The sequence below is a fragment of the Martes martes genome (assembly GCF_963455335.1).
Source record: "Martes martes genome assembly, chromosome: X".
In the NCBI taxonomy this organism is placed as follows: domain Eukaryota; kingdom Metazoa; phylum Chordata; class Mammalia; order Carnivora; family Mustelidae; genus Martes; species Martes martes.
The window spans coordinates 35,026,045-35,052,605 of record NC_137897.1 but is presented as its reverse complement, the minus strand read 5'-3'; the positions used below and the strand labels follow the sequence as shown (position 1 = coordinate 35,052,605).

The 26,561-nt window shown below is 39.2% G+C and overlaps 1 protein-coding gene across 2 annotated transcripts in view; it reads left to right on the top strand.

The window, feature by feature from the left end:
• The window catches only part of CASK (calcium/calmodulin dependent serine protein kinase), a 342,806-nt gene that overhangs the window by 252,631 nt on the left and 63,614 nt on the right, over window positions 1-26,561 (top strand). For both annotated transcript variants that reach the window (XM_080794824.1, XM_080794823.1), the window contains exons 10-11: window positions 5,567-5,666; window positions 17,308-17,429. In XM_080794824.1, coding sequence (XP_080650950.1) covers window positions 5,567-5,666; window positions 17,308-17,429 — 222 coding nt within the window. The remainder of the gene's footprint in view (window positions 1-5,566; window positions 5,667-17,307; window positions 17,430-26,561) is intronic.

Genomic DNA, 26,561 nt, shown 5'->3' with positions numbered 1-26,561 from the left:
CAGAACTAGAAAAACCTCGGGAATGCCATTGTCCAATACTTTACAGAGATGTACTGTACATGCAATAGCCACTAGCCATATGTGGTGATTTTAATTTTAATGAATATCAAAGAAAATTTTACATTTGATTTCTCAGTTGCAGTAGCCATGTATCAAGTGTTCACTACCACATGGGGGCTAATGGCCACTGTATGAAACAGTACAGGTATAGAACATTTCCGTCAGCACAGAAAGTTCTGTTGTCCAGCACCTTCTGGAATCCTAGCACCTCCAAGAGTAATGCTTGCACCTAACCATTGCCTTTTGAGCAGTCAACCAGGAAGCTTTAATAGCTGCCTTTTGGCGGTCTTCACCTTTCTATTAATTCAACAACTAACTTAGGGATTTGTCGAGGACCTTTGCACCCTAACGAAAGCCAGCATTTATATACAGTCCTCTCCTATAGCAAGGAGTGGTACAGAGGGGGTAAGTAATTAGCACAGCAGTTGTGGGTTCTACCTACTCAGAGCAGCAAGTCTGCTACCCAGAAAGCACCAATGACTCTGAAAAGTGAAAACTGTTATTGTGGTATGAACAGTTCCAGAAATAATAATTGAAGTGATTTTGATCTTTCTCTTGATTTTACAAAGCAATTCTATTAATTTCTGATTCTGAAATATAGAATGTATTACTTCCTCAGTTAGGCAGTCTAGCTTTTGAAAGTTATTATGTACACTAAAAGACCATCTTTATAAAATACTTTTACACAGACCCAAAAGGATTCCTAAGATACCTATTCTGTGTAGTTCCTCTTAAATGTAGTCATATCTACTACACTTAACAAGTCTTATTGTTCAGCTTCTTCAGAGAAGATAGCACAGCCTCCTTTAGTCAGGTATCCCGACTTAACGTTGTAAAATTCCCTGTTTTAAACCTGCATTTGAGGTCCGTTTGAGTACCCTATGCACATAGACTGTGCTGACTAGACTGAATGATAACACTGCCTATGACTCTACAGGGAGATACCAGGAGGTCTGATGTCATCAGTCATCTCACCTCATCATCATCATCGAGGACCCAGTTCTTACACGTAATCAACCCAAAACATTTACCATTTCTACCTTGAAATGGCTATCCGGCCTTCTGGTCATCTCTGTTCAACCTCAACCTCTCCAAGTTCTATTTCACCCTTTTTAAGGGCTTTGAGTTCAGTGTTCTGAATCCTAATAAAATGATCCTTTCTCAAATCCTTATGTGACATGAGTATTCGTATAACCCTGTGATGGGTTTTGCCCCCTCAGTATATTACAATATGACTCTCTTATTTTGCCATTTGGATGCAAAGCCAATTATTCTTCATGTCATTTCAAAACTTGTGTTTGGTATTTGGACTTTTTAAAATGTACCTCCCTGCTTTTGTGTCTATTAGGCTTCATGGGACTTGTTTCTGAGCTCAGGGCACCAAAAAGGGAGTATTGGCTTTTGGCTATTGTCGTCAAGTCAGCAGTTCATCTGTATTCACTCTCCTGTTCATTTCTCTTTTTTTTTTTTAAGATTTTAATTTATTTGACAGAGCACAAGCAGGGGGAGCAGCAGAGGGAGAGGGAGAAGCAGGCTCCCCACTAAGCGGGGAGCCCGACGTAGGGCTCAATCCCAGGATCCTGGGATCATGACTCAAGCCGAAGGCAGACACTTAACCAACTGAGCCATCCAGGCACCGCTTTCCTGTTCCTTTCTTGATAACTGTGTTACCTCCTTAAGTGCATTGAGTAGTTTAACTTAGCAGAAGTCTGAGCTAACCATTTTCTTGTTTTCCACTTCCTAAATGAGACACAGAATCATCTAACTGGGAGCATTCCCTTTGATGTTTGACATATTAACAATAGTTAGGATTGAGTTTAGAATTATTACTTGTAGCTCTGTCTCTTTTTTTAAAAAGATTTACTTAATTATTTGAGAGAAAGAGAGAGAGTGAGTGTGTGTGTGTGTGTGTGTGTGTGTGTGAAGGGGCAGAGGGAGAAGGAAAGTCTTTTTTTATTTTTTATGGTTCAGTCAGCCAGCACAGATCATGAGGGTCTAAACTTTGTTTGTTTGTTGTTGTTGTTTTAATTAAATTTTCTTTTTTCAGTGTTCCAAGATTCATTGTTTATGCACCACACCCAGTGCTCCATGCAATACGTGGGTATTAAGGAGGGCACGTATCGCATGGAGCACCCAGAGAAGGAAAGTCTTAAGCAGACGCTGTGCTAAGCACAGAGCCCAACATGGGGCTTGATCCCACGATTGTGAGATCACGACCTGAACCAAAACCAAGAGTCAGACGCTTAACCAACTGCACCACACAGGCACCCCAGTTCTCTTTTTGTTTGAATTCAGAATCTGCCTAATTTGCTCAGTGCAAAATTTTATCTTTAATGTCTGTTATCTTAGCAGATTGTGAATAGTCTTCTTAACTCATGGTCGTTATATTTCAGAACTTTCTTAAGTATACCGTCTAAATTAAAGTAGGTAGAAAACTTCTTTGTCAAGGACTTAATGAACTGACAAGTTTGAAGAACTACCTGTGTAAAATCTAGATTGATGTCGTTGTACCCAGTCTCCTTCATAACAATAGTGTAGTACAAGAGGAGGCACACTATGGCCTGGGCACCGAATCTGGCCCATAGCCTATTTTTATATATAAAGATTTATTGGAACATAGCAGTGTGCATATTGTCTGTGGCTGCTTTCATGCTACAATGGCAGAGTTGAATAGTTGTGACAGAGACCAGATTCCCTGCAGGCCTCAAATATTCATCTGGCCCTTTACAGAAAAAGATTTCTGACACCTGGTATAGTAAAAACCCTTGACCTGGGAGAGCAGTCAGAGGACCTCAATTCTGTTTATGCTTGATTTTATCTCTTAAGTTGACAGCAACCTTAACAGGTTGTGAAGCCTCTCCAGACCTCAGTTTCCTCACACGTAAAATGAGTCTTTTAGAATGACTCATCTGCTAAGGTTATAATTCTATAAATCCATAAACTGTTTTGGAACCATTTTGCTGTTTTACATAATAGCTTTGCATTGACTATTCAAACTACATGCAGTCACTGAGTTTAGAGAACTAAATAAAGAAAACTGCTAACCATAAGACAGATAAATTAGGAACTTGCTACTATTGTCTTAAAAGAATTTACCTCTCTAAAGGCTCTTTTAAATAGTGCTTTCCTGGCATAAGTATTTCTAGATCTTTGAGCACAGTAGTAGCTGGAACAGGCCCTGAAACATAAACTCAACATATTAAGAAACTCAGTTGAACTTCATTTGGAAAGAAAAATAAAGCATCTCTAAAATGTAGTTTCAGTGTGTGGGAAACTTTTGATATATAAAAATTCCATTCCCACCCAGCTTTTAGGGAACATGTGTGTATGTGAAATGAAATAAGGTTCTACTATAGAAAGAAGAACTCAACATTCGGTGCTGTTTCTTTTTTCATCGTGGTAACTGACTATAATGTTCCACATAGGGACCTCTCATGCATTAACCCTAGACTTCCAGAAATCTAAAAAGTTGGGGCACCTGGCTGGCTCAGTAGGAAGAACATGTGACTCTCAATCTTGGGGTTGTGAATTCAAGTCCCACATTGGGTGTAGAGATGACTTAAAAATAAAATCTTTAAAAAAAAAAAAAAGGAAATCTGAAAAGTTGCCTGGAATGGTATCACCAAGATCATGTCTCTTTTTTTTTTTTTTGCCCTTCCCTTTCTGTGTTCAATTCATTTCCATGTATATTTGTAGAAAGAAACCCTAACATGCCCCCCTCCAAAATGAGCCTTGGGGAAACATGCTTCTATTAATGTTTTCATATATTTAATAAATGCCTACACACATAAAAAATTTATCTTTTTCCCCCTCTCTCCCTCTCTAAAAAAGGGGGGTTACCATCTGGGTGGCTCAATTAGTTAAGTCTCCATCTCTTGATTTCGGCTCAGATCATGATCTCAGGGTTGTGAGACTGAGCCCATGTTGGGCTCCATACTGGTCATGGAGCCTGCTTAAGATTTTCTCTGCCCCCTCCCTCTCTTAAAAGAAAAAAAAAAGATTTTTTCTTTCTTTGCAGAAAAATCCACGAGTTCAGTATTTAAAATTTTTTTTAAGATTTTATTTATTTAATTGACAGATCACAAGTAGGCAGAGAGGCAGGCAGAGAGAGAAAGGAGGAAGCAGGCTCCCCGCTGAGCGGAGAGCCCGATGCCGGGCTCGATCCCAGAACTCTGGGATCATGACCTGAGCCGAAGGCAGAGGCTTTAAGCCACTGAGCCACCCAGGTGCCCCTTAGTATTTAAAATTTAGACTTAGACTACTTAAGTGATTTGATACTTTAACTACCTAAATAAGCAATTCTACTTGGACCAGCAAAAGGTTGTGCTCATGTTCTAGCGATACATCGGTAAGCCTAGTGATGGTTTACACTTCCAAAATGATTTATGGTTTGCAAAGCACTTTCGTATACAGTATGATTTTTGACACCCTGTACAGTAAGTTATGTCAGTTTTAATATTTTCACATTACAACTGAGAAAGACTTCAAGAGGTTAAATAATCAACTCAAGTAGTATCAGGCAGCTGGAAAATGGCAGAGCTGTGGAATATACCCAGATATTTTGACCCATGCCTAACAGACTCGCAGAACTGAACATTTTCACAAAATAACTTTTATTGCTGTTCTTGTTACTGTCACGGTTCCTGACATTCTTGCATCTAGCAGTCTGAAGGGGTGTCATGCACTCAACAGGACAGTAATTCTCAACGAGGAGTCAGGGGAAGCTGTGTATGCTGTTTAAAGAGGTGCCTGGGGCGCCTGGGTGGCTCAGTGGGTTAAGCCTCTGCCTTCAGCTCGGGTCATGGTCTCAGGGTCCTGGGATCGAGCCCCACATTGGGCTCTCTGCTCAGCAGGGAGCCTGCTTCCTCCTCTCTCTCTGCCTGCTTCTCTACCTACTTGTGATCTCCGTCTGTCAAATAAAAAAATAAAATCTTAAAAAAAAAAAAAAAGAGCCGCCTGTACTTGGTTCCGCTATGCGGCCTGATGGAGAATTACTGTCCTAGGGTAACACGTAGTCCCTGTTAACAAAGAGGGAGGGGCAAAAGATGTTTAAAAAGAAAACGGACTCATTCCTACTTCCCAGAGATAATGCTGCTAGCATTTTCATATATGTTCAGTCTTTTATATCTGTATTAATCTTTGTTGTTCAAAAATGAGATCATACCATAGATTGTTTTGAAACCTTTTTTATGTAATTCACAAGCATCTTTCTGTTTTATTAAACATCCTTCAACATCCTTTCATAGTGACTGCAGAATATTCCATTTTGTGGTACATGCTGAGTTCAAGATGTAAATGGTTTCACATACTTTCCCCAGCCCCACTGGTGTTCTCCTCGTGTATGCCTGTGTGATTAATTTGAAGGAATCCAGAATCATTTAAAAGCTACCCCTCTTCTAGCTGTCATCTCCTATAGATTTGACTCTCTGAATACTCCTTTAGTTTGTTATTGAACTTTTTTGTATTTACATATTTGTTTAATTTTTCTTCCATCCTTTTGTTTTAGGGTGCAGTACTAGCAGCTGTGTCAAGTCACAAATTCAATTCCTTCTACGGGGATCCTCCTGAAGAGTTGCCAGATTTTTCCGAAGACCCTACCTCCTCAGGTAACTGGACCGTTCATTCATTGACCAGTGTGAATCATTTGGTGTCTCATCCTTTCTCTGAAATTGTGAATAAACTTTTCCTATGAATCTAGTCAGATCCCCCCAAGGAATTCTAAGGAAGTTTGTCAGCAACCAAATCCCATCCACGTGTGTCTAGTTCCTTTTAATTTTACTACTGAAGTTGCTTTCCCCTGCTGCTCCAAAACATTTTACTTTTTTCTTTTTACCTCAGAAATACTTTTCCCCCTTTCTCCACTCCAGACCCAACATTGCACTTCATCCAATCCAACACGGTGGTCATTTGTTTTGTCTTTGTGATTGACTTATACCCCAACAAAAAACTTCTGTTGTACGATTTTCCCCATGTCAACCATAGCAGGTCAGACTTTGAGACAACCCTGCTTTTAATTTTCTCTTTCGATATAAACTTTCTTGTGACTTCTCTCTCAAAACAATTTACAAGTTCTTCACTTTTGTAAAGTCTGTAACACATGTATACAAGCATTCGGGGGAGAAGAACACAGAAGAGTTACCTATTTGGATGAAATGTATATAGGTACTCCTGGGAGGGGGGGAGCCCCACCAGTGTTCACAAAATTATTTTATAAAACGCTCAGATTTCTGTTTTATTAGTGAGGTATTCTCAAGGATCATTTGTTAAAAATCCACAATATCCATTTACATGTTTATGTAAATGCATGTATATGTCTGTTATACTCTTTAAATTTCATTGATATACATATGTATTTACATCTGAATTATATGTCCTCTGCCCTCAGCTTTTCTTCCTTCTCACATTAGAGTCACTCAGTATTTGCCATGTGGTTGACTTTGGGCTGCTGGTTTAATTTTTGTAGTTTCGGGGCTGCCCATTCAGTATTCATGTATTACCATAGGGACTCAAGGCCCAGGGCCCTTCCCAAAGCATGAGTTGTTTGTCGTTCGCTATTAGCAGTCTAGGAAGAATGGATGTGCTAATGCTTCTCTCCTGTTGGAACCATGAGCATTTATCAGTGTTTATGCTTCTTCCTTCTCTCTGTTTATACACATATGTGCACAAATCTTCACTTATATTTCTTACCAATTGGTATGTGCTTATTACACCTTGTGGAAAAGAACAGGATCAGGTTTCCCATTCCTGTAGCTATGTAGTTCCTCATTTTGACCTTTACCAATTGGGATGTGAATCTTCCTCTTTTGAGTAAAGGTGATTTCCAAAAATGATCGGAAATGGGAATCTTAGAAAAGAGACTCTCTGAAGAGAAGGTCTTGCTGGTTTCCTCTTGCGCTGACTTTGTGATTATCCAGAGCTCTTACCACATGAAAGGCAAAGCTGTAGTCGTGTTTCTGGATGTGTTCTCCCATGCTTCCTGCTGTTCCATGTCTGTCTTTTTCTCTGCCCATCCATTTTGTTCCCTCCCCCTGTAGCATTTGGGTTGGTATTAGCTCAAACCTCTCTTCTCTTCTCACACTCAGTTTACAGTAGACCCATCTGGAGGGAGTGGATCCAGTAATGGTTTTATGTCGTACTGTGACTGCATGATACAGTCACAAATTTGGAATAGATTGAAAGATTGTAGGTCAAGATCTAATACCATTTTCATCTTTGGAATCGGGACTAGAGAGCCATGTGGTCTTTGCAATAGCTTCACAGACCTAATCTTTAGTGTTAACCCCTTAATATGTACCTCTGCCTAGCAAAAGTTTAATGAGCTCTTAAGTGTCCCCTTCTGTTAAAGAATCGGATTTTTCTTTCAGGGAAGAGAATTGTCTACAGTTATAGACATGCTTATTTTCTGTTAAATACATTTTTATCGCCCAGGGTTTTTTTTGTTTTTCAGTTCAATCTGTAAATGATACAGTTGAAATAGTTTCTGATTGCAGCATTTGCTTTATAAACAAAAAAGAAATTTCCCACACTGTCTTGCGGGTAGCCTGCAAGCTCTCGAATTAGTCGTTCACAATTCCACATTCCCTCTTGCTTCCCTTTCCTGCAGTCACACCTTCTTTTTCCAAAATTTTGGGATCTTAATGATCTTGTAAGCAGTCTATATCTTCATTTGACCTGCAAATGGCTGCCTCTAAAATATTTTTAAATAGCAGGCTGCTGTGAATAAAAGACAAAGGAATCATTATGCAGCGTATGCGTCTGATCACCTCCCCTAAATGAAAAGGAAATTTTTTATGAAGTCAAAGACAAAGGAACATTTTGAAGAATATTCTAATACTTTCATAACTTTCTCACATCTATCAAGAATTATTTATATGTTCTTAAGATTAATTTTTAATACTAAGTCATTTAAAGAGAGGTATTGTACTACTTTATCAGCATCATTTATGAAATAGCTCTCTACCAGCAAACTTCCTTTTCTGCAACCAACAGTGATAGTTGTATGCTTGGTTGCAGAAAGCATATTATATATCTTGTCTGGACCACATAAGAGCTTTACACTTCCATAAATTAACACGTGTATTTTCATTTATCATTTCATTTTTTTAATGTTTTCATTTTCAAGCCTAAATTCTTGTCAATGTTATTCTAATCCTTAAATTCCTCATCATTTATTTTAAGTTGCAACATTAACCGTTCCACTCTTTTCTGTTTAAATCTGCGTGGGTTTGTTTTACAGTCAAAACACAAAGCACCTTTTAACATTACCTGAAAGTTCTCACAAGCCCGTGGCAAAAAGAGAAAAATGATCAGCGAGGCTGTGTTTGTTGGATAGGGATGAGGGTTCCAGGAAGGAGGGGTTAGAGAGAGAACCATGTAAGGTCACCAACTGCTATTTCTTGAGAAGGACAGTCTGTTTTTCATCTTTGGATAATGCGTGTTCTATTCTTCCTGTGAAATAATGATAAGTGGGTCATTTTTTTTAATGACTTTTCTTGACAATTAAAATCCTATTTTGGTCCCCCCCAAATTTTATTTAATATCACAATTGAAAAATGAATTTAAAATGAATACATTTCCTGATCTGTCATCTAAAGAGTCTAACATGTTTAGATATGCTGTGTACATTGTAAAACAATTTTTATGTAAGAGATTATTTTTTCTATTTTATCAAAATTAGTCCGTTATACATTCACTAGAATTTGTTGAGTTTAATCATATGATGAACAGTGTATCCTTCCTTTGTTACTTAACAATCCAAAGTAGAAATATTCTTTTCTCATATTTCAAATCAAAGAAGTCAGAATCCCAACCCAGTGTTTTAATGACTGAAATCCTTAACAGTCCCAGGGAATGTGCTCATGGAACATGAGGACTCACTTTGGGCTCAGCTGGGGGACCGTGCTTCTTATGGCTCATCTACTGGGCCCAACTGCAGCTTGATAACCTGCTTGCTCTAAAATCATACTGTTTGTTGTTTGTCCATATGCTGCCTTCCTCGTAGGACTCCTAGCAGCAGAAAGTAGGTATCCCTTTGTTTTCCTCTAAGCTTTATCTTTTATGCAAAAGTGTTTGGCTTTGCATGGTTCATAAGCAGCTTGATTTTCTCTTTGGCTGTTTGTTTAGATGTTTGATTATGAATTTTAACACTGCCTGACCATAAAATCAAAACATGGCTCTACTGATTTCCTGAAGCACTGTCATATAAATAATACTAACCTCTCACTTTCATAAGAGGAAGATAGGCAGTGTTAAAATTTTAATTGCACTTAATATTATCTCACATCTGAATTTCAAGCACAAGTACATTAATTTGGGAAAAAGGGTAACATTTTATTTTATGGTTCGCTTTCAAGAAAAGTTTCAGGGTAAGTGAATTTTCTTTTGATGATTACATAATCTATAAGCAGTTTTTATTACTCTCTATAACTGACTGAATTTTTAGTTAATTAATATGAAGCTGTGGAATAAAGCCCTGAATTCATGTGTCTCAGCAACTTTTACCATCAGGAAGATCATTTATAAGGAATAATATAATGGCTAAATTTGAATTACAAAAGGACACAATTTGATTATGTGACAACATTAAAGTAGAAAGTATGTAAAAGAATTAGACACACAAATGGTACAGGTAAAACTAAGGCAATCTGAATAAGATGGCTGGATTGTATCAATGTCAGTATTCTGGGTTTGATATTATACTGTAGTTCTGTTAAATTCTACCAATGGGGAAACGGAGCAAAGTATACAAGAGATCTCTGTATCATTTCTTGCAATTGCATATGAATCTACAATTATTTCAATAATTTCAATTAAGACAATAGGATAAAACTTTACCTCTACATTTTGCTTACTGGGGGGTAAGTATATAAGAAACAATGATAAATTAGAAAATCTGAATGCTAATAATTGAATACATTGTCACATCCTCTTACGTTTGTTACTTGTAGCTCCAATTGCAGCTGATTTAATATAAAAATCTCACAGTAGGGGCACTTGGGTGGCTCAGTCATTAAGCGTCTGCCTTCAGCTCAGGTCATGATCCCAGGGTCCTGGGATTGAGCCCCACATCAGGCTCCCTGCTCAGTGGGGCATCTGCTTCTCCCTCTCCCGCTCCCCCTGCTTGTGCTCCCTCTTTTCCTGTCTTTTTCTGTCAAATAAATAAAATCTTTTTTTTTTAATCTCACAGTACATTAATTGTCTATTGCTGTGTGTTGAATCACTTCAAAGCAGGATTTATCCTCTCAAAGTTTCTGTGGGTCAGGAATCTGGGCATGGTTTAGCTGTGTGCCTCTGGCTTGGGATCTCCCATGAGACTACAGTCAGTCATCCAGGGCTGCGATCTCATCTGAAGGCCCAGCTGTGGGTGGTAGGGGGAGGAAACCTCTTCCAAACTCACTGTCATGGTTGTTGACAGGCTTCAGTTCCTTACTGGCAATTGAGCCTCTCCGTAGGGCTGCTTACAACACAGAAGTTTGTTTCCCCCAGAATGAATGATCAAAGAGGAAAGGCCAAGAGTGCCCAAGACAAAAGCCACAGTCTTTATAACCTTATCTCGGAAGTGACATCTTATCATTTCTGCCCTATTCTCTTCATTGCAAGTGAGTTAATAAGTCCAACCCACACTCCAGGGAAGGGATTTGATTATACAAGGGTGTAAATACCAGGAGGCAGGGATCTTGGGGGCCATCTTAGAGGCTGCCCACCACATACAAGTTAATGACTATTAGAATGTGAGATACTTCTTTGTACCTGCTTTTGTTTCTCTAGATTTATCATGCCTCTCCTGTTTTTTTTAAGTAGACCTATCATGGCATTTGGAAATGAAAGCATCTTGGTTGTATCAAGTAGTGCTTTTCCTTAGTTGTAAAGTTTTATTTGAATGGGCACTTAACCAGCAGATTTTTTATATGAAGTACTTTGACAAATCTGTGCCCAGTGATGCTGCTGTTTGAAAACAGACCATTTTAACAAGCATAATGAGATTAGAATTATAGCATCTGTACTCTTATAGAATCCATTTGCAGAGTTTACTTCTTTTAATTCTAAATTTTGAGATATCTGTATGATACACATAAAGAATCTAAAGGAGTTATCACCATGTGTAAGTTTTCATAGCTTGAACTGGATATAGTGCAATGCTTAAGTCTAAAATACAATGTCCATTATAGGTTTCACTATTGCTTATAACTTGATCATTAACCAGAATTTGCTTTGTACGGTGGGAATAAAAGCTGTTGTCCAGAGGGGGAAAGGGAAGCATTTGACTGCAAAGGGACAAGAGGGAACTTTTTTTGGAGAGATGGAAATGTACACTTAATTTGGTGAATTTTAACTTAATAAATTATACTTTAGCAAGCAGATTTTTTTAAACACGGTTGTGGGTGGGGCTTTGACTGAGTGGGTGATAATGTGTGTGTAGTGGATTCAGTGTTGTATAACTGGGATTGCTAATACAAGAGGAAAGAGGCTATTAACTCTTCAGAAAAAGCTAGACTGGATTCAGATGCTGAATTTGCTCCATGCTATTGGGTTTTATAGCTATACATATAATTTTTTAAATATACACATACAAATTTTTGTTACTTAAATAACTGCATATGTGTGTATGCAATTATCAGATGTATGTAGTATATACATTTATCAAAATTCATGGAATGGTACACTTAAAATTTATATATTTCACTCTATGTATATTTTACCTGTGTATTAAAATCTATGCTGAAGTGTTTAGGGGTGCAGTCTAGTAATGTTGACCCCTCTGCTGCTCATTTTGAAACAAATGAAAAATAACATGAATTGATGTTCACAGTTAAAGTGTATGATTATCAACCTAATTTTTAGATACAAACTTGATCACCAAATGAATTGTGCAGAAATTAAAATAAAATACTACCCCGAAGGCAAGGCTTGGTTACTGTCTAATAAATTTATCATTTGAAAGTTTGGACCAAGGCCCACAAAAATAAACCTTATGTGGGAAATAAAATTGAGATTAAAGAGAAGCTAGAAATTGGATATCCTCTCATTACCCGACGCAAATTATTCCGATGTGTTGCTGAGGGTGAAACATGGTTTCCGGAGGAGCCAGTCTGTAGTAGAAGGACTCAGGGTTACAGACTTGACTTTGGGGGACTCGCTCTGCTGCTCACAGCTGTGGCCCCAGAATCAGATGACCCTAGGGAGCCTCCAGTTTTGCAAGTATAAAAACACTTGCCTACGGGATGGGGTTATTGTGGAATGACATAAGGTCATGAGTATAAAAGCACTTTGGAAGTTATAAACTGTCCTGCAAATTTAAGTATCAAAATAATTGTATTACAACTTTAAGGAAATGGGGCTGTAAAGGAAGCTGTTTTCTGTGGTTACGTGTTACGTTATGAATTCTTCAGCATTTACTGAGAAAAAGTCGTCTTAATCAAACACATATCATTGTGTCTTTTTGTACAAAGCCCCCTAACAAAGTGCGGCCTGGAGTACAAACGTGAATAAAATACCCACAGTCCCACCCTTAAACAGATCGCCCTCCAAGGTGAACTCGTGTGCTATTAATTGATTGATTTTTTTCAGGGCAGTTACAACTTAATTCAAAGGCTTTATAGGAAAAAAAAATCCTTTTCAGTTTTTGAGAAAAGTTAAGAGTTCTTTCAGATAGGACAGTATTAATCCACAAAGTAAATACTAATAGCAGTTAAGAGCCTGCGTGTGTGCTGTACTGTGTTAGGTCGTGTTGCCTTCGTTATTACTACTGTCTCAGTGTTTAAAACAAACAGCAATGGAAAAGCCCCAGAAGTGTCTTTATATACATCTACATTTTATACTGAATGGAAAAATTATGGGACGTTTTGATGGGTTTGGTACTGACCTGCAGGTATCAATGATACGTATGTATCAGACAAAGAATGTTTTTCTGTGGTTCTGCTGCTCATACCCAGAGAAAGAAAGAAAACAGAACAGAAGGTGTTAAAATGATCAAAGGCAAAGAAAGATTTTGAGGTTAGACCAAAACTGTGTGTTTATTCAATGTAAAAGATAAAGGAAAAAATGGAAGAAAAGCTGTAATTTTCCTACCTAATTTCAGAAACTTAAAATTTGGGGCACTTTTCAGAAACTGAAAAAGGTAGCTCGAGTACAGGTATGGAAAGGCTTCCTCTCATGATTGAAAACCCACAAGGTTAACCACATTTCAGCACAAGATAAGACTACAAATCAGTTCAGAAATGGTGACAAGATCCAAGGAGGATAAATTGACCCGTTATGCTGACGGGTCTTGCCTCCTGGAGACCTCGGCTAACAGATGCCTTGTGCTTTCCAGCAAACTATTCACTAGGTCCGTCCAAGCAGATGAGACCCCGGGTGGAGGTGTCAAATTCCTGCTCAACCACCTCCTCTCTAAGCTTGTGCCAGCTCCTCACTAGGCAGCCTATTTCTGTGATAGTTTGTTTTTTTCCCCTTGTATATCATTTACTTCAGGGTATAGGATGCCTGAGAGCCCCTTCCTCAAGGCCAGGGATCATTCCTGTTTTCTCAGAAGCCCCTGCCTAGCACCTGGCAAAAAGCAGGAATGTTCAGTAAAGATTTCAGTTACTATCTGACCCGACAAGGATCGGGTTCTTGTCTGACCTCCATACCCATGCATAAACCACAGGCAGCTTCTTGTTGCCGTTTCTCCTGTGTTTCCTGGTACAGCCAATCCATGCAGTAAGTCAGGCAGAGCATAGACTTCAGAGCCAGACACACTGGGGCTGAGTCTCGGTTCTACCATTTCTAGCTGTGACCTTCCTTGACTTCTCTGAACCTCAGTTCCCTCTCTAGGAAGGTCAGGTAACATATCTACCTTACTGCGTTGTCCTGAGGATGTGCCTGGTGTGTAATAAACACTTGAGAACTGGGAGCCCCTGTTATGATGATGATGATGATGATGATGATGTTTCCTTAGAACTTAATTCAGGGCATGCTTTGTGGATGTTTTAAAATGAATCAAATATAGACATGCCTTAAGGACATCACAGCACAGAAGAGTGACCTAACATACCTGTAGGGTCACCCATGGAGTATGCACGCTGGTGGGACAGGAATTGCGTGGAGCTCTGGGAGTTCACAGATGAGCAAGTGATACAGCCAGAACTGCTTCCAGGTGGTTAGACTTGCCATCTCGGGATCCACTAGATACAAGGTGGTTTTATTTTCATCTTATAGTATTAATAAACTGCCACCTAGATGATGTATCCATGTAAGCGATACTGGTAGAGACCGTAAAAACTAGGTAAGATTCCTCTAAGGTAACTGAGTGAAAATGATAATTGGGTTTCTGTAGTATCTGTTGAAGTTCTTTAATATACAAAAGACATTTCATTGGTATTTCTGTCATTGCAGTTTTGTCAAGTCCAAAAGTTTAGAACTGGCTTTAGTGACCCTAGACACCTGGTATCATTTAACCCTGCTATTGATATGCTGGGGCCAGTGTTCCGTGGGACAGTTGGAACTAATTTCTTCACATCATCTCTTGTTTTACAAGGCTTTCAGTAAGGGATGATGAGAGAGCTGGCTTTGAACTAGTTTCCAGAGGGTTGTTTTGGTTTTTTCCCTGCTCAGAACAAAGTGAAAGTCACAAGAAGAACAGGTAGAAGGAAGCGGATTTGGTTAATACATTTTCAGGAACAGAAAGGGAAATGAGGACTGATTTGTCCTTTGTACCTTTGTTTATCCTGCTTAATATCCACTTAATGTTTTCAGTGAAAGAATATCAAGAGCCTGGTAGACATAATTACTCAAAATTTGAAAGTACCCACAGTCCCTTCAATAGATAAATGGTCAGACTTTGGTAGTACCCAACAATAAAAAGGATTAAGCCATTGATACAACAACCTGGATGTATCTCCAGAGGTCATCCTGGGTCAAAAAAGCCAATCACAAAAGATCACATACTGTATGGTTTCATTTATATAGCATCCTCGAAATGACAAAATTATAGAAATGGAGAACAGGTTAGTAGTTGCTGAGGGTTAAGAGAGGATAGGATAGGAGGAAATGAGGATGGCTATAGAAGGGCCAAGTGAAAGATCCTTCATTTGGATGGAAATAATTCTGTAGCTTGCCTGTGCCAATGTCAGCATCCCAGTTGTGATGTCGTGTGAGTTTTACAAGATGTTACCATGGAGGGGAACTGGGTAAAGATTCCATGAGATCTCTCTGTATTATTTCTTACAACTGCATGTGAATCCGCAATTATCTCAAAAAGTCAAATTTGTTTTTTAAAAAAATTAGCCACAGTAACTTCCACGTGGATAATCACTTGATTTGTGGCTTACACCCTGAATCGTTCGCATAATAAAAGCATACTGCAAAAAGCAGTTGCTTATGTAGCAACTTTTTTTCTGTTGTAGAAAACTTGGAACATATGGACAAGAACAGAATGAACTATAAATAGGAAAGTAAAAAATCACTGCTGTTATGTTTTTGGTGTATTTCATTCTGTTTTTTTCCTGAGTTTGTGTATTTTTTTTCCAGTCATAATCAGGAATATACAGTTTATGTGGTTTAGCATTCTTCTTTCTTGAATTTTATATCATACGGATTTCTCTAGGTCTTCAAAATTTTTCAAAAGTAATTTCCATTTGGTTATATATTCCATTATATGAATGTTCTGTATTTAATCATTCTCTAAGTATTTGATATTTTCTCCCATTTTATATGATAAATATCCTCATACGTAAATCTTGGTTGCGTTTCCTATTTTTTCCTTAAGGTAGGTTTTTGTAAATGAAATTACTGAATCAAAGTACATGTGCATTTTTAAGGCTCTCTTTCATACATGTTACCAGATTGCATTCTGGGAAAGTGATACTAATTTACATTCTCACCAGTAAGTGCATTTGATTGGATGAGGTCCAAGACCAGAAGCAATTAGAAACAGCATAGAGTTCCAGAACAGAAAGATCCAAGATTTTTCCTTATCTAAAGCCGAACTTTTGAACCTCAGCACTGCTGACATTCTGGGCTGCATAATTCTTTCTTGTGAAAGGCTGTTGTGAGCATTGTAGAATGTTTAATAGAATCCCAGGCCTTATGCACTAAAGGATAGTAGCACAAACCATCCCCCCACCACCACCACAGTTGTGATAACAGAAATGTCTGCAGACTGTCAGATGTTCCCCCTGGGGGGCAAAATCACCACTGGTTGAAAACTGTTGATCCAAGACTTACACATGCAATGAGGCACTTACTGTTAGAATTTCTCAAACACTAATGTTCCAACGCCTAGCCTCTTAGGGTTCTTTCTCTGGAGTATGTATATGCACGTTGTCTGCAGAGTCAAATAGGCTTAGCATTTCTTTAAGGCTGTGTAAGTGACTTTGTTGCTCCCCAGTATGTATCTTTCCCTACTAATACCTCTCTGGATTCCTGGTTGTAAGAAGAAATTTAAAGAAAGTGATCCCACTACCATTTCTTTGCCCTGCAAGAATGAGTGGCCCTAATATTTAATACGGTATTTGGAAGTGTCAGCCAGTATGCTCAGCCTTTGTCTTTTGAATGAAAAGGGCCCAACAGATTGAGAACAACTTGATTACCTTGACTTCGTAAAGGAAGGAGAAAGAATGCTAACTTAAGTTTGAGCCTTAAAAATCCTAAGAAGCTGGGGCACCTAGGTGGCTCATTCAGTTAAGCATCTGACTTGATCTCAGCTTGGGTCTTAATCTCGGGGTCTTGAGTTCAAGCCCCACACTGGGCTCCACACTAGGCATGGAGCCTACTTTAAGGGGGAAAAAAATCCTAAGAAGCTTATTTTACTCAGCAGGAGCACCCATCCTTCAAAGGTTTTTCCCTCAGAGCTACAGCTGGCTTTACCTTCAGTTCTTGATGGGGTATACTGGTACACAAGGCTCACCTGTGTGATTTCTATAATATTTCAAAACATCGTGACACATTCTTCCCAATGTATAACTTGCTGCACCCAGATCTTTCAGTAGCTCAATTATATTTGACACATTTCGCTAACTCAAGTAAGACCAGCTTCAATGCACTTTCAAAAATGAGAAGCACACAAATACATTGTCACAAACAGAAACTCACTGAAAATACTCTACCCTTAAGCAATATGAAGTTCATTTAAGTCTATCCAGTAAAGCCATGAACCTTTGAAGTTATGTCTGTTGGTCCATTGTGCTGAAATGTAAGATTGAGGTTACAAAGGTTAGTTTGGCATTGACTTTCTGTTCTGGCTGTTTCTTTTCTGTTTGTTCCCCTTAGGAGCAGTCTCACAGGTGCTGGACAGCCTGGAAGAAATTCACGCACTTACAGACTGCAGTGAAAAGGACTTAGACTTTCTACACAGTGTTTTCCAGGATCAGCATCTCCACACACTACTAGATGTAAGTCTGTCTGGGTTTTTTTTAACTTATTTATTTTTAGTGAATTGAATGTTTAGTGTGCCTTTTCTAATTTACATGAATTTCTAGACGTCCATCATAGCAGCCCATTTTCAGTCTTAAGTCTGTGAGAAATGTGGGAAATCATCCCTTTAGATTCATAACTAAAATAAAATATATAGTACAAAAGCAATATAGCCTAGCAAGTCACTGTAAAAAGAATTATATGTGTGTGTATATGTATAGATGTGTGTTTCTCTTAGAAGAATCCCTCTATTCTAGAAAAACACTCCTGAACAGGTATAAAGATGCAGGGATGTGAACATTAATCATAGACTGGGGGTAAGAGTGAACAGAGGACAGTAGGGAAATAAACCATGGCCTGTGCACCCCTAATAAGGAATATTGGGCAGCAGGTGAAAAGAATGAGATGGGGGGGTGCCTGGGTGGCTCAGTCGGTTAAGCTTTTGGCCCAGGTCGTGATCTCAGGGAAATGAGGAAGGTTGGTAAAAGGGGACAAGCTTCCACTTATGTGATGAGTAAGGTCTGACACTCTAATATATAACATGGTGACTGACTATAGTCGATAATGCTGTATGATATGATGAAATCTGCTAAGAGAGTAGGATTTAAGTGTTCTCACGGGGCGCCTGTCTGGCTCAGTCAGTTGGACGTCCGACTCTTGATTTCGGCTCAGGTTATGATCTCAGGGTCATGAGATCAAGCCCCTTGTCGGTCTCTGCACTGGGTTTGGAGCTTGCTTAAGATTCTCTCTCCCTCCCCCTCTCTCTCTGCCCTTCCCCACCTACCTACATGCATGATCTCCTTTTAAAAAAAGGAGCTTAACTGTTCCTACCCCCAAAAAGTTAAATATGTGAGGTGAAGAATGTGTTAATTAAGTTGATTGTGGAATCCTTTCACAGTGTACACATTTATCAAATCCTCACGTTGTACAATTTACATATATTACAATTATGTATGTCAGCTGTCCTTCAATAAAGTTAACAAATGCACTCAGCAGGATAAGGAAATGCGTCTTCTCTTTAGTGTAATTTAAGTAATTTGAGGGCATTTTCAGATAAGTTTAATTTCAAGTAACTGTTATTTTCCTCAGGTACCAGAAAGCCTTTGAAATTCATTCCATTTGGTGGAGAGCTCTTAACATTTCTTCCTCTTCTTTATTCATTGTCTTCATTATCATTGTCAATCCTTGCTTCATAGGATGCAGAGGGTTTTTGCAAATGTGGATTTCCCACACAAGTCCTCCCCTTTAGTGGAACTAGCAAGTGAGCTCTTCAAAGGAAGCTGTAGCAGAGCATGGAGATTTGGTTTATTTCAGTGGTTGGGGCATTGCTAAGATCTACTGACCTTTTAGATCAAGGACCTTTTGCCTTTGAAAGGCTCAGAGAAATCCAAATTAGTTTTCAAGGTTATGTTTTTCTGACTAATGGAACAAGGTATATGAGTCCACCCAGCTTGAGACTGCAGGGAAAATGGAAGAATATTGCTAGCTTCTACAAGGAGGGCCAGATACCTCAGACACAGACTGGACTTTGGAACTGAGCCAGGCCACGCTTACTGCCCAATGCTAAGCCCTTCAGACCTCACTGAAAACATGTGCTTTGACTAACTGCAGTGTTCTTGGGTCAACATTGTCACAACTTCAGAAGAGACTCCTAGGTGTTAGGAAAAACATGCTTCAAGTTCATTTGGATTCTTGCGAATTATAAACTTAAGAACCTGTCTACAGGGGCGCCTGGGTGCCTCAGTGCGTTAAGCCTCTGCCTTCAGCTCAGGTCATGATCTCAGGGTCCTGGGATCGAGTCCCACATCAGGCTCTCTGCTCAGCGGGGAGCCTGCTTCCTCCCTCTCTCTCTCTGCCTGTAAAAAAAAAAAAAATGTCTACAGTGTCAGGATCTGCCCTCTCAGCGCATCTCAACTGGAAAAGGAGTGCGTGGACTGAGAAGACACTGTACCCAAGAAAAAGACGCCATGTCTGCAGAATTTTGCAGACAAATGCTACACGTGAACCCCAGAACCCCCCGGCCCCTGAAATGACTTGACTGTAAGGCCGTCCCTGGGCAGTGCTGGGTTCTGAAGATCCAAACTGACCCATCCTTCAATGAAAAGCTATCATCATGAATGATCTAAGCCATCATTGGAATGTGATCTCATGATCTAGAGCCCATGAATATAGTTCATTAAGCTCTTATCTCAGAACTAACAGACTACATTTCACTAGTACAGTCAGTGAGGTATTCAAGTAGCTGCCATATAGAGAAATGTAATGATTAAAACAATTTTTTCATACTTGAAGTGCTTAAGTAAGAAGGAACGTAGTATGACCAACTCTTGAGAAAAAGCTTTTCAAACTTTGACCGTTCATTTCTCTTGCTTCTAATGTTCCATAGCCCATGCTTGGATTGGAATCATTTTGTTTTACAGAATCAACACTGGTTCCTTTTTGGGTTTTTTTGTTTTTGTTTTTAAAGATTTTATTTATTTATTTATTTATTTATTTGACAGAGACAGTGAGAGAGGGAACATAGCAGGGTGAGTGGGAGAGGGAGAAACTGGCTTCCCACTGAGCAGGGAGCCCGATGTGGGGCTCGATCCCAGGACCCTGAGATCATGACCTGAGGTGAAGGCAGAGGCTCAACATATGAGCCACCCAGGCTCCCCAACACTGGTTCCTTTTTGAAGGATTCCAAGTAGTGACACCTAGTAGCATAGTTTTGTGGACCATGGATTGATTGTCACTTAATCCCATGGAGCATTTTGTGAACTATCTTTATTACATTTAAATAATTCCTGTTCTTTCAGCAACACTCTAAACAAACTAAGTTTGATGTCCTCAGTTTTAAGCTGTCAAAAAGAAACAGGATTAAGTTCCTACAGGAGACTACAGATCATCTAGTACTTTATTTTTTCTAGTCATGCCTTCAAAATAATAAGCTTGAAAATGCGAAGAAATATTATTAAAATTTGAAGGAAACAAAACATCTGTTGTGTTGAAAGAATTTACATTAAAACACAAGGAGAAATATTGTGGTTGTACTGAGAGGGGAAATGCTTTCTGATCTGAATTCTAGTAAAACACACCTGTTTTAATCTGTAGTGAGAAATTAGAAAGAAAAAAAAAGGAAACCAATCCAGAAAATTCTAAATGTTTGCTCCCCAGCCAGTTCTACCTGGCATATATATGCCGCTCCTCATTTTGGGGAGAGAGATAGAGGCTTGATGAGTTTGGTCCAGCTTGGTCCATATGTCTGCTTTCACAAATTATAAGCCCTGTGCAGAGATGGTCTGTGCATAAAATATACAGATCAGTTTTACTAGGAAAAGGCAGTTTGGCCTGTGTATGAGTTTGCTGAGGCTGCCACAACAAAGGGTCACAAACTGGGTGGCTTTAAATAACAGGATCTATTCTCTCACAGTTTGGGAGACCGGAAGTCCTAAATCAAGGTGTCAACAGGGCTATGCTCCCTCCGAAGGCTGCAAGGAAGCCTCCTTCCTTGCCTCTTCCAGCTTCTTGTTGCCTGTGATCCCTGGGGGTTCCTTGGCTTATAGATGTGTCCATCCAGTCTCAGCCCCCGATTTCCCGTGACGTTTCTCTCTGGATGGGTGTGACTCTGTGTCTTCATGCAGCCTTCTTATAAAGACACACCAGTCATTGAATTTAGGGCCTGCCCTAATCCAGTATGACCACATCTTTTTTTTTTTAAGATTTTATTTATTTGACACAGAGAGAGATCACAAGTAGGCAGAGAGGCAGGCAGAGAGAGAGGAGGAAGCAGGCTCCCTGCCGAGCAGAGAGTCCGATGTGAGGCTCGATCCCAGGACCCTGGGATCATGACCTGAGCTGAAGGCAGAGGCTTAACCCACTGAGCCACCCAGGCGCCCCCCAGTATGACCACATCTTAATTGCATCTTCAAAGATCCAGTTTCCAAATAAGGTCACCTTCTGAGGCTCCAGGCAGACATGAATTTTGAGGGGAGAGTATTCAGCCCACTACCACGTGGAAAACTGATTTTGCCCTGAATTGATTCTTCAGGTGTAAATGTAACTTACACAAATTTAACCTTACCTGGTCACTCGTTAAGTGAGCTTTATTGGGAATTGGTGTTAAGGTGTACTTGGGTCTTTTAATGGTAGTTTGAGTTCGTTTTGGGTTGCAACTTGTGTGTGATACATTGGATTGTCAGATGACAGATGCATTTTTAGACTGAAAAATCAAGGCTTTTTCAGTTAAAAAGCATGTTGCGAATGTTATTTGGTGGTGATCCTTGATCTTCTCAATATCTCGTGGAAATTTCCCTGTTGCACAAAAATTTCCTGTTGCAAATTTTCCTGTGCAAAATTTCCTGTTGCATAAATGTTTACTTTGTAAGTCAACAATGTTATAAAACATTGTTAAATGACACATTTCTCTCTCTCTCTCTCTCTCTCTCTGCCAAACTTTGACAACTAGTTTTAAACATTCACCCACCATCTGTCATACCTCTGAACAGCTGTTAGCATTCGTTACAGACTGCTGTTTCCACAGTAAATGTGAAGCCCCACCTAATTAAATTATTTTTGTTGGACGTCCTAAAATTATGTTTAATTTGTGATTAGATTAATAGAGCAGAAGCTCACTGCAGTAACGACTTAACACTTTATATTGATTTCTATGTAGATTTTTATTATAGATTAACTGATATTTTAAAATAGTGCATTAGAAATAAATCAGTGTCTGGAATCCTCCATATTTTGTATTACCAACATCTTTATTGCAGTTTTTTACTGTTTAGGGAGAGTTAGAGAGGTTTTTTTTTAAATCCAGCACTGGAAAACTACAACTCTTGATTTACTCTTTTGCTTTTTTGAGATGATATTAAATTAGTAGTCCTATTTGGGAACAGCTTATTTTTATAACTCAAAGGTTTCCTAAAGCGGGAAAAACTGGAACGTCTGCAATGATTTGATTTTTCCAGCAATTTGGGGTTTGAGAAGTAAGTTGATACACTGTTAAGTTTGGATGTTTAAATAGATTACCAGTCAGGAAATGCCAAAGCTAAGTTTCCCATGAATTTGTAGTCCAGTCGAGTTAGACTTAACTGTCTAGAATATTAAGGCCTGCGGACCTGCAGAAGCTGAACTACTGGGACCTTCTCAGGGTCCCTGCTAGCCTTGAGCATGAGGTTCAGCAGATATGAAAAACCAGCTGGGTAGTGGGCCAGTGGTATGACCTTTGTGCTCCTTGCCTCCTGGGGCTGGAGACTGAAGTGCATTGCTGCTCACTGTGGGTATAGGGATCTCCCTTTCCACTCTTTCTAACTGGATGGGCAAAAATTTCCGTATCTGTTTCTATAATATGGATAACTAATATATAACTGTAACTAATGCCCAAGTATTAGTGTCAGTAGAAAATTACCACATGACACAAAATTCCTAGGGTAAAGAGAGCTAGAAATAGCATATATCCTGAATATTTTCAAAGTAGTTTTCCTTCATTCTTAATGAAGATAGCAACAAACTTAGCCAGACAAAGAAAGGCTACCGAGTATATGTTCATTCATTAAGCAGCAATAGAAAACGGATACAACCAGAAACAAAGCAAGTATTGTCCACTCTTACCATTTCTATTCAACATTGTATTGGAGGTTCTGGCTAGTGCAGTAAAGCAAGAAAAAGAAATTCAAGGTTATGCAAATAAGAAAGGAAGAAGTAAAACCATTTTCTCACAGAGATAATATTCTTGTATGTAGAAAAGCCTAAGGAATCTACCAAAAAAATGTATTAGAACTAATAGGCAAGTTTAGCAAGACTGCAGGATAAAAGATCAATATGCAAAAATTAACTGTATTTCTACATAGTAGTAAATCATGTGAATGTAACTACAAAATCAGTAGTTTTACAAGTAGTAAATCATGTGAATGTAAAATTAAAGAAATACAATACCACTGAAAAGAATAAAATATTTGGTGACTTGAACAAAAGAAGTTTAGGACTCATACACTGAAAACTACAAATGTTCCTGAAAGAAAGTAAAGAAGGTCACAATAAATGGAGAAAGAGAGAGAGATTGTTGGATTGGAAGACTCAGTATTGTTATGGTGACAATTTTCCCCATATCCACCTGTAGATTCAAGACAACCCTTATCAACATCTCAGCAGAATTTTTTTGTAGAAGTTAACAAGCTGATCCTTAAATTTATATGGAAATGCAAAAACAATTTTGAAAAAAGAAGATCAAAGTTGGAGAACTGATTTCAAAGCTTTTTGCAAAGCTGCTGTAATGCAAAAGCAGAGTATTGGTATAAAGATAGACATAGATCAGTGAAACAGAAGAGTTCAAAAATAAACCTTCCCATTCATGACCCAGTTGATTTTCAGCAAAGGCACCAGGAAATTCGGTGGGAAAAGGATAGTAGTGGTGTTTTTTTTTAAACATGGTGGTATGACTATCCATATGCAAAGAAATTAACTTAGACCCTTACCTCACACCCCACACAAAAAATTTCCACATCATAGATTCATTTTAAGCTTAAAATAATAAAAACTTGTAAAGAAAATGTAGGAGTAAATCTTCATTACCTTGGGTTAGGCCAGGAGTTCTTAGATTCAACAGAAGGGAACTCTTGGGGATGAAGGAACTATTCTAAAACTGAATTGAGATGGTGGTTGTACAACTGTATAAATTTACTCAGCATCTTCAAACTGTACACTTACAGTGGGCAAATTGTGTAGTTTATAAATGATGCACCAATAAAGCTTTCAAAAGTGAAAAATGAGAAGGAATTCCCTTTTACCTTAAAAAAATCTGCTTTACCCTTTTTGTATTATTTTAAGGTCAAGTACTGTTGGAAGTTCCTTCCATGTGCTATAGGTTATAGTGTACTCTGGATCCCATAATGTCTTTGGAACCCATCACTCCGACTATAAACAGCACTTTTCAGCCTCCTGGAGTTGTCCCTGTGTCCTGACACCAGTCCAGCAAAGCCAAACTGCCTGCCCTCAGCAGTGCCCAAAGCCCACCGTGAAGGGGTCATCCTAGCAGATTTCACAGAGTCAGCACACTGACTTCCTCTTCTCAGCAGTTCATGTTAGGGCTAAGAATTTACCGCTTACTGACTTGAGAATGCTAAATTTGCTTTTCTGTCCCAAGAACTGTTTTTATTAACCAGTGCATTGTTGTGCCTCATGAAAGAAGCCCAAATTGACTTTTTTCTAATTTAAAAACACTATGAGGGACGCCTGGGTGGCTCAGTTGATTAAGCCGCTGCCTTTGGCTCGGGTCGTGATCCCAGGGTCTTCGGATCGGGTCCCACATCGGGCTCCTTGCTCAGCGGGAAGTCTGCTTCTCCTTCTGCCTCTGCCTGCCACTCTGCCTGCTTGTGCTCTCTCTCTATATGACTGATAAATAAATAAAATCTTTTAAAAAAATAAAAACACTATGAATTACATAATTTTATCTATTTTTTCAATAAGGGGGTTACCTTCTCAGAGCAACGTGTTTCAGCTATTCATTTCTTTTACATGCAAATACATATTTGTCATTTCCCAAAGTTCACAGCTTTTTAACAGATATGACCTAATACCAATATTTTTGTCTTTTTACTGTGGTAAAATATACCTGACATAAACATACCATGGTAACCATTTTCAGCGTACGATTCGGTGACATTAAGTACGTTCACAATGTTGCGCAACCATCGCAACCATCCATCTCCAGAACTCCTTCCAGCTTCCGCAACTGAAACCCCCGTACCTATGAAACAACAACCCACCAGTTCCTTCTCTCCCCAGCCCCTGCTGACTACCACTCTACTTTCAGCCTCAGTGACTCTGACTAGCGTAGATACCTCATGTAAGTGGAATCCTACCGCATTTGTTCTTCGATGACTGCCTGGCTTATTTCACCTCATCTAGTATCCTCAGTGTTCATTCATGCTGTAGCATGTGTCACTCTCTCCTTCCTTTTCAAGGCTCGAAACTGTTCCCTTGTAGGTATATACCACATTTGGTTTATCCATTCATCCAATATGAATGCTTTTTGATAGACCATTGTATAACAGAGAAGACCAAATTCTGAAAACTAAGGCTGTCCAGTAGTAGGGAATCCAGCCTTCATTCCATCCCCTGGGCAGTTGCTCTCTGTGGGGCACCAAGTTAGCTCCTGTGTTCTACATCTTTGTGAAAGGAATGTGTGATTTTCACTGAAACTATGATTAACCGTAGGAGTCTCTCTGGTTCCCTTATTTGTTCAGACACATTACTTCTTAAAACAGGGACTGGAATTTACTCTGAAATACCAAGAGTAATGAATCAGCTTGTCCCTGGTCCCAGTGTTGGCCGCTGAGTGCCCCTCTCTTTTTATGGCACCACAGTCAACTTTACCAGAAGGCAGAGGAATGTTCAAAAAGCCATCACAGTGCAACAAGGCCTGATTCTTCTTCATGCTGTTCTCAAGGAAGGGAGGAGTTTTCCCTCAGAAAGGAATGTGACATGCTCACTTGAAGAGTATTTGATGGGGTTGGCTTGCAGCATTCCTAATCCAAGAACATAGCTGCTTTCTCCTCTTTGTGGCCGATCTAACACTGTCTCATTAAAACTTCTGCCAAACTCTTTTGTTCTCTTTTAATTTGCCACAGTAGAAATCCATTTTTGCAGGGCGCCTGGGTGGCTCAGTCGGTTAAGCATCTGCCTTGGGCTCAGGTCATGATCCTGGAGTCCTGGGATCAAGCCCCACGTAGGGCTCCCTGCTCTGTGGGGAGTCTGCTTCTCCCTCTGCCCCTCCCCTCTTCTCATGCTCTTGCTCTCAAATAAATCTTTTAAAAATAAATTTAAAAAAATTTTTTTAAGAAATGAGGCTTCAACATTTCTTTAATGTTAGTGTTTTAATGGAAAGGAAATTCATATCCTAGTGAAATTTCTCATAGGTAGGCAGACACTTGTATCTGGTATTAAAAAGTTCCATATTTCAGAAAACTTGAGTAAAAGCAGAATAAAGCCACCTGCATCATCTAACTAGTGGTGTTTCCTTATGCTTTCTTTTGCTTGCTCAAGAATAGGCATTATGGGGGCACCTGGGTGGCTCAGTGGGTTAAAGCCTCTGCCTTCAGCTCGGGTCATGATCCCAGGGTCCTGGG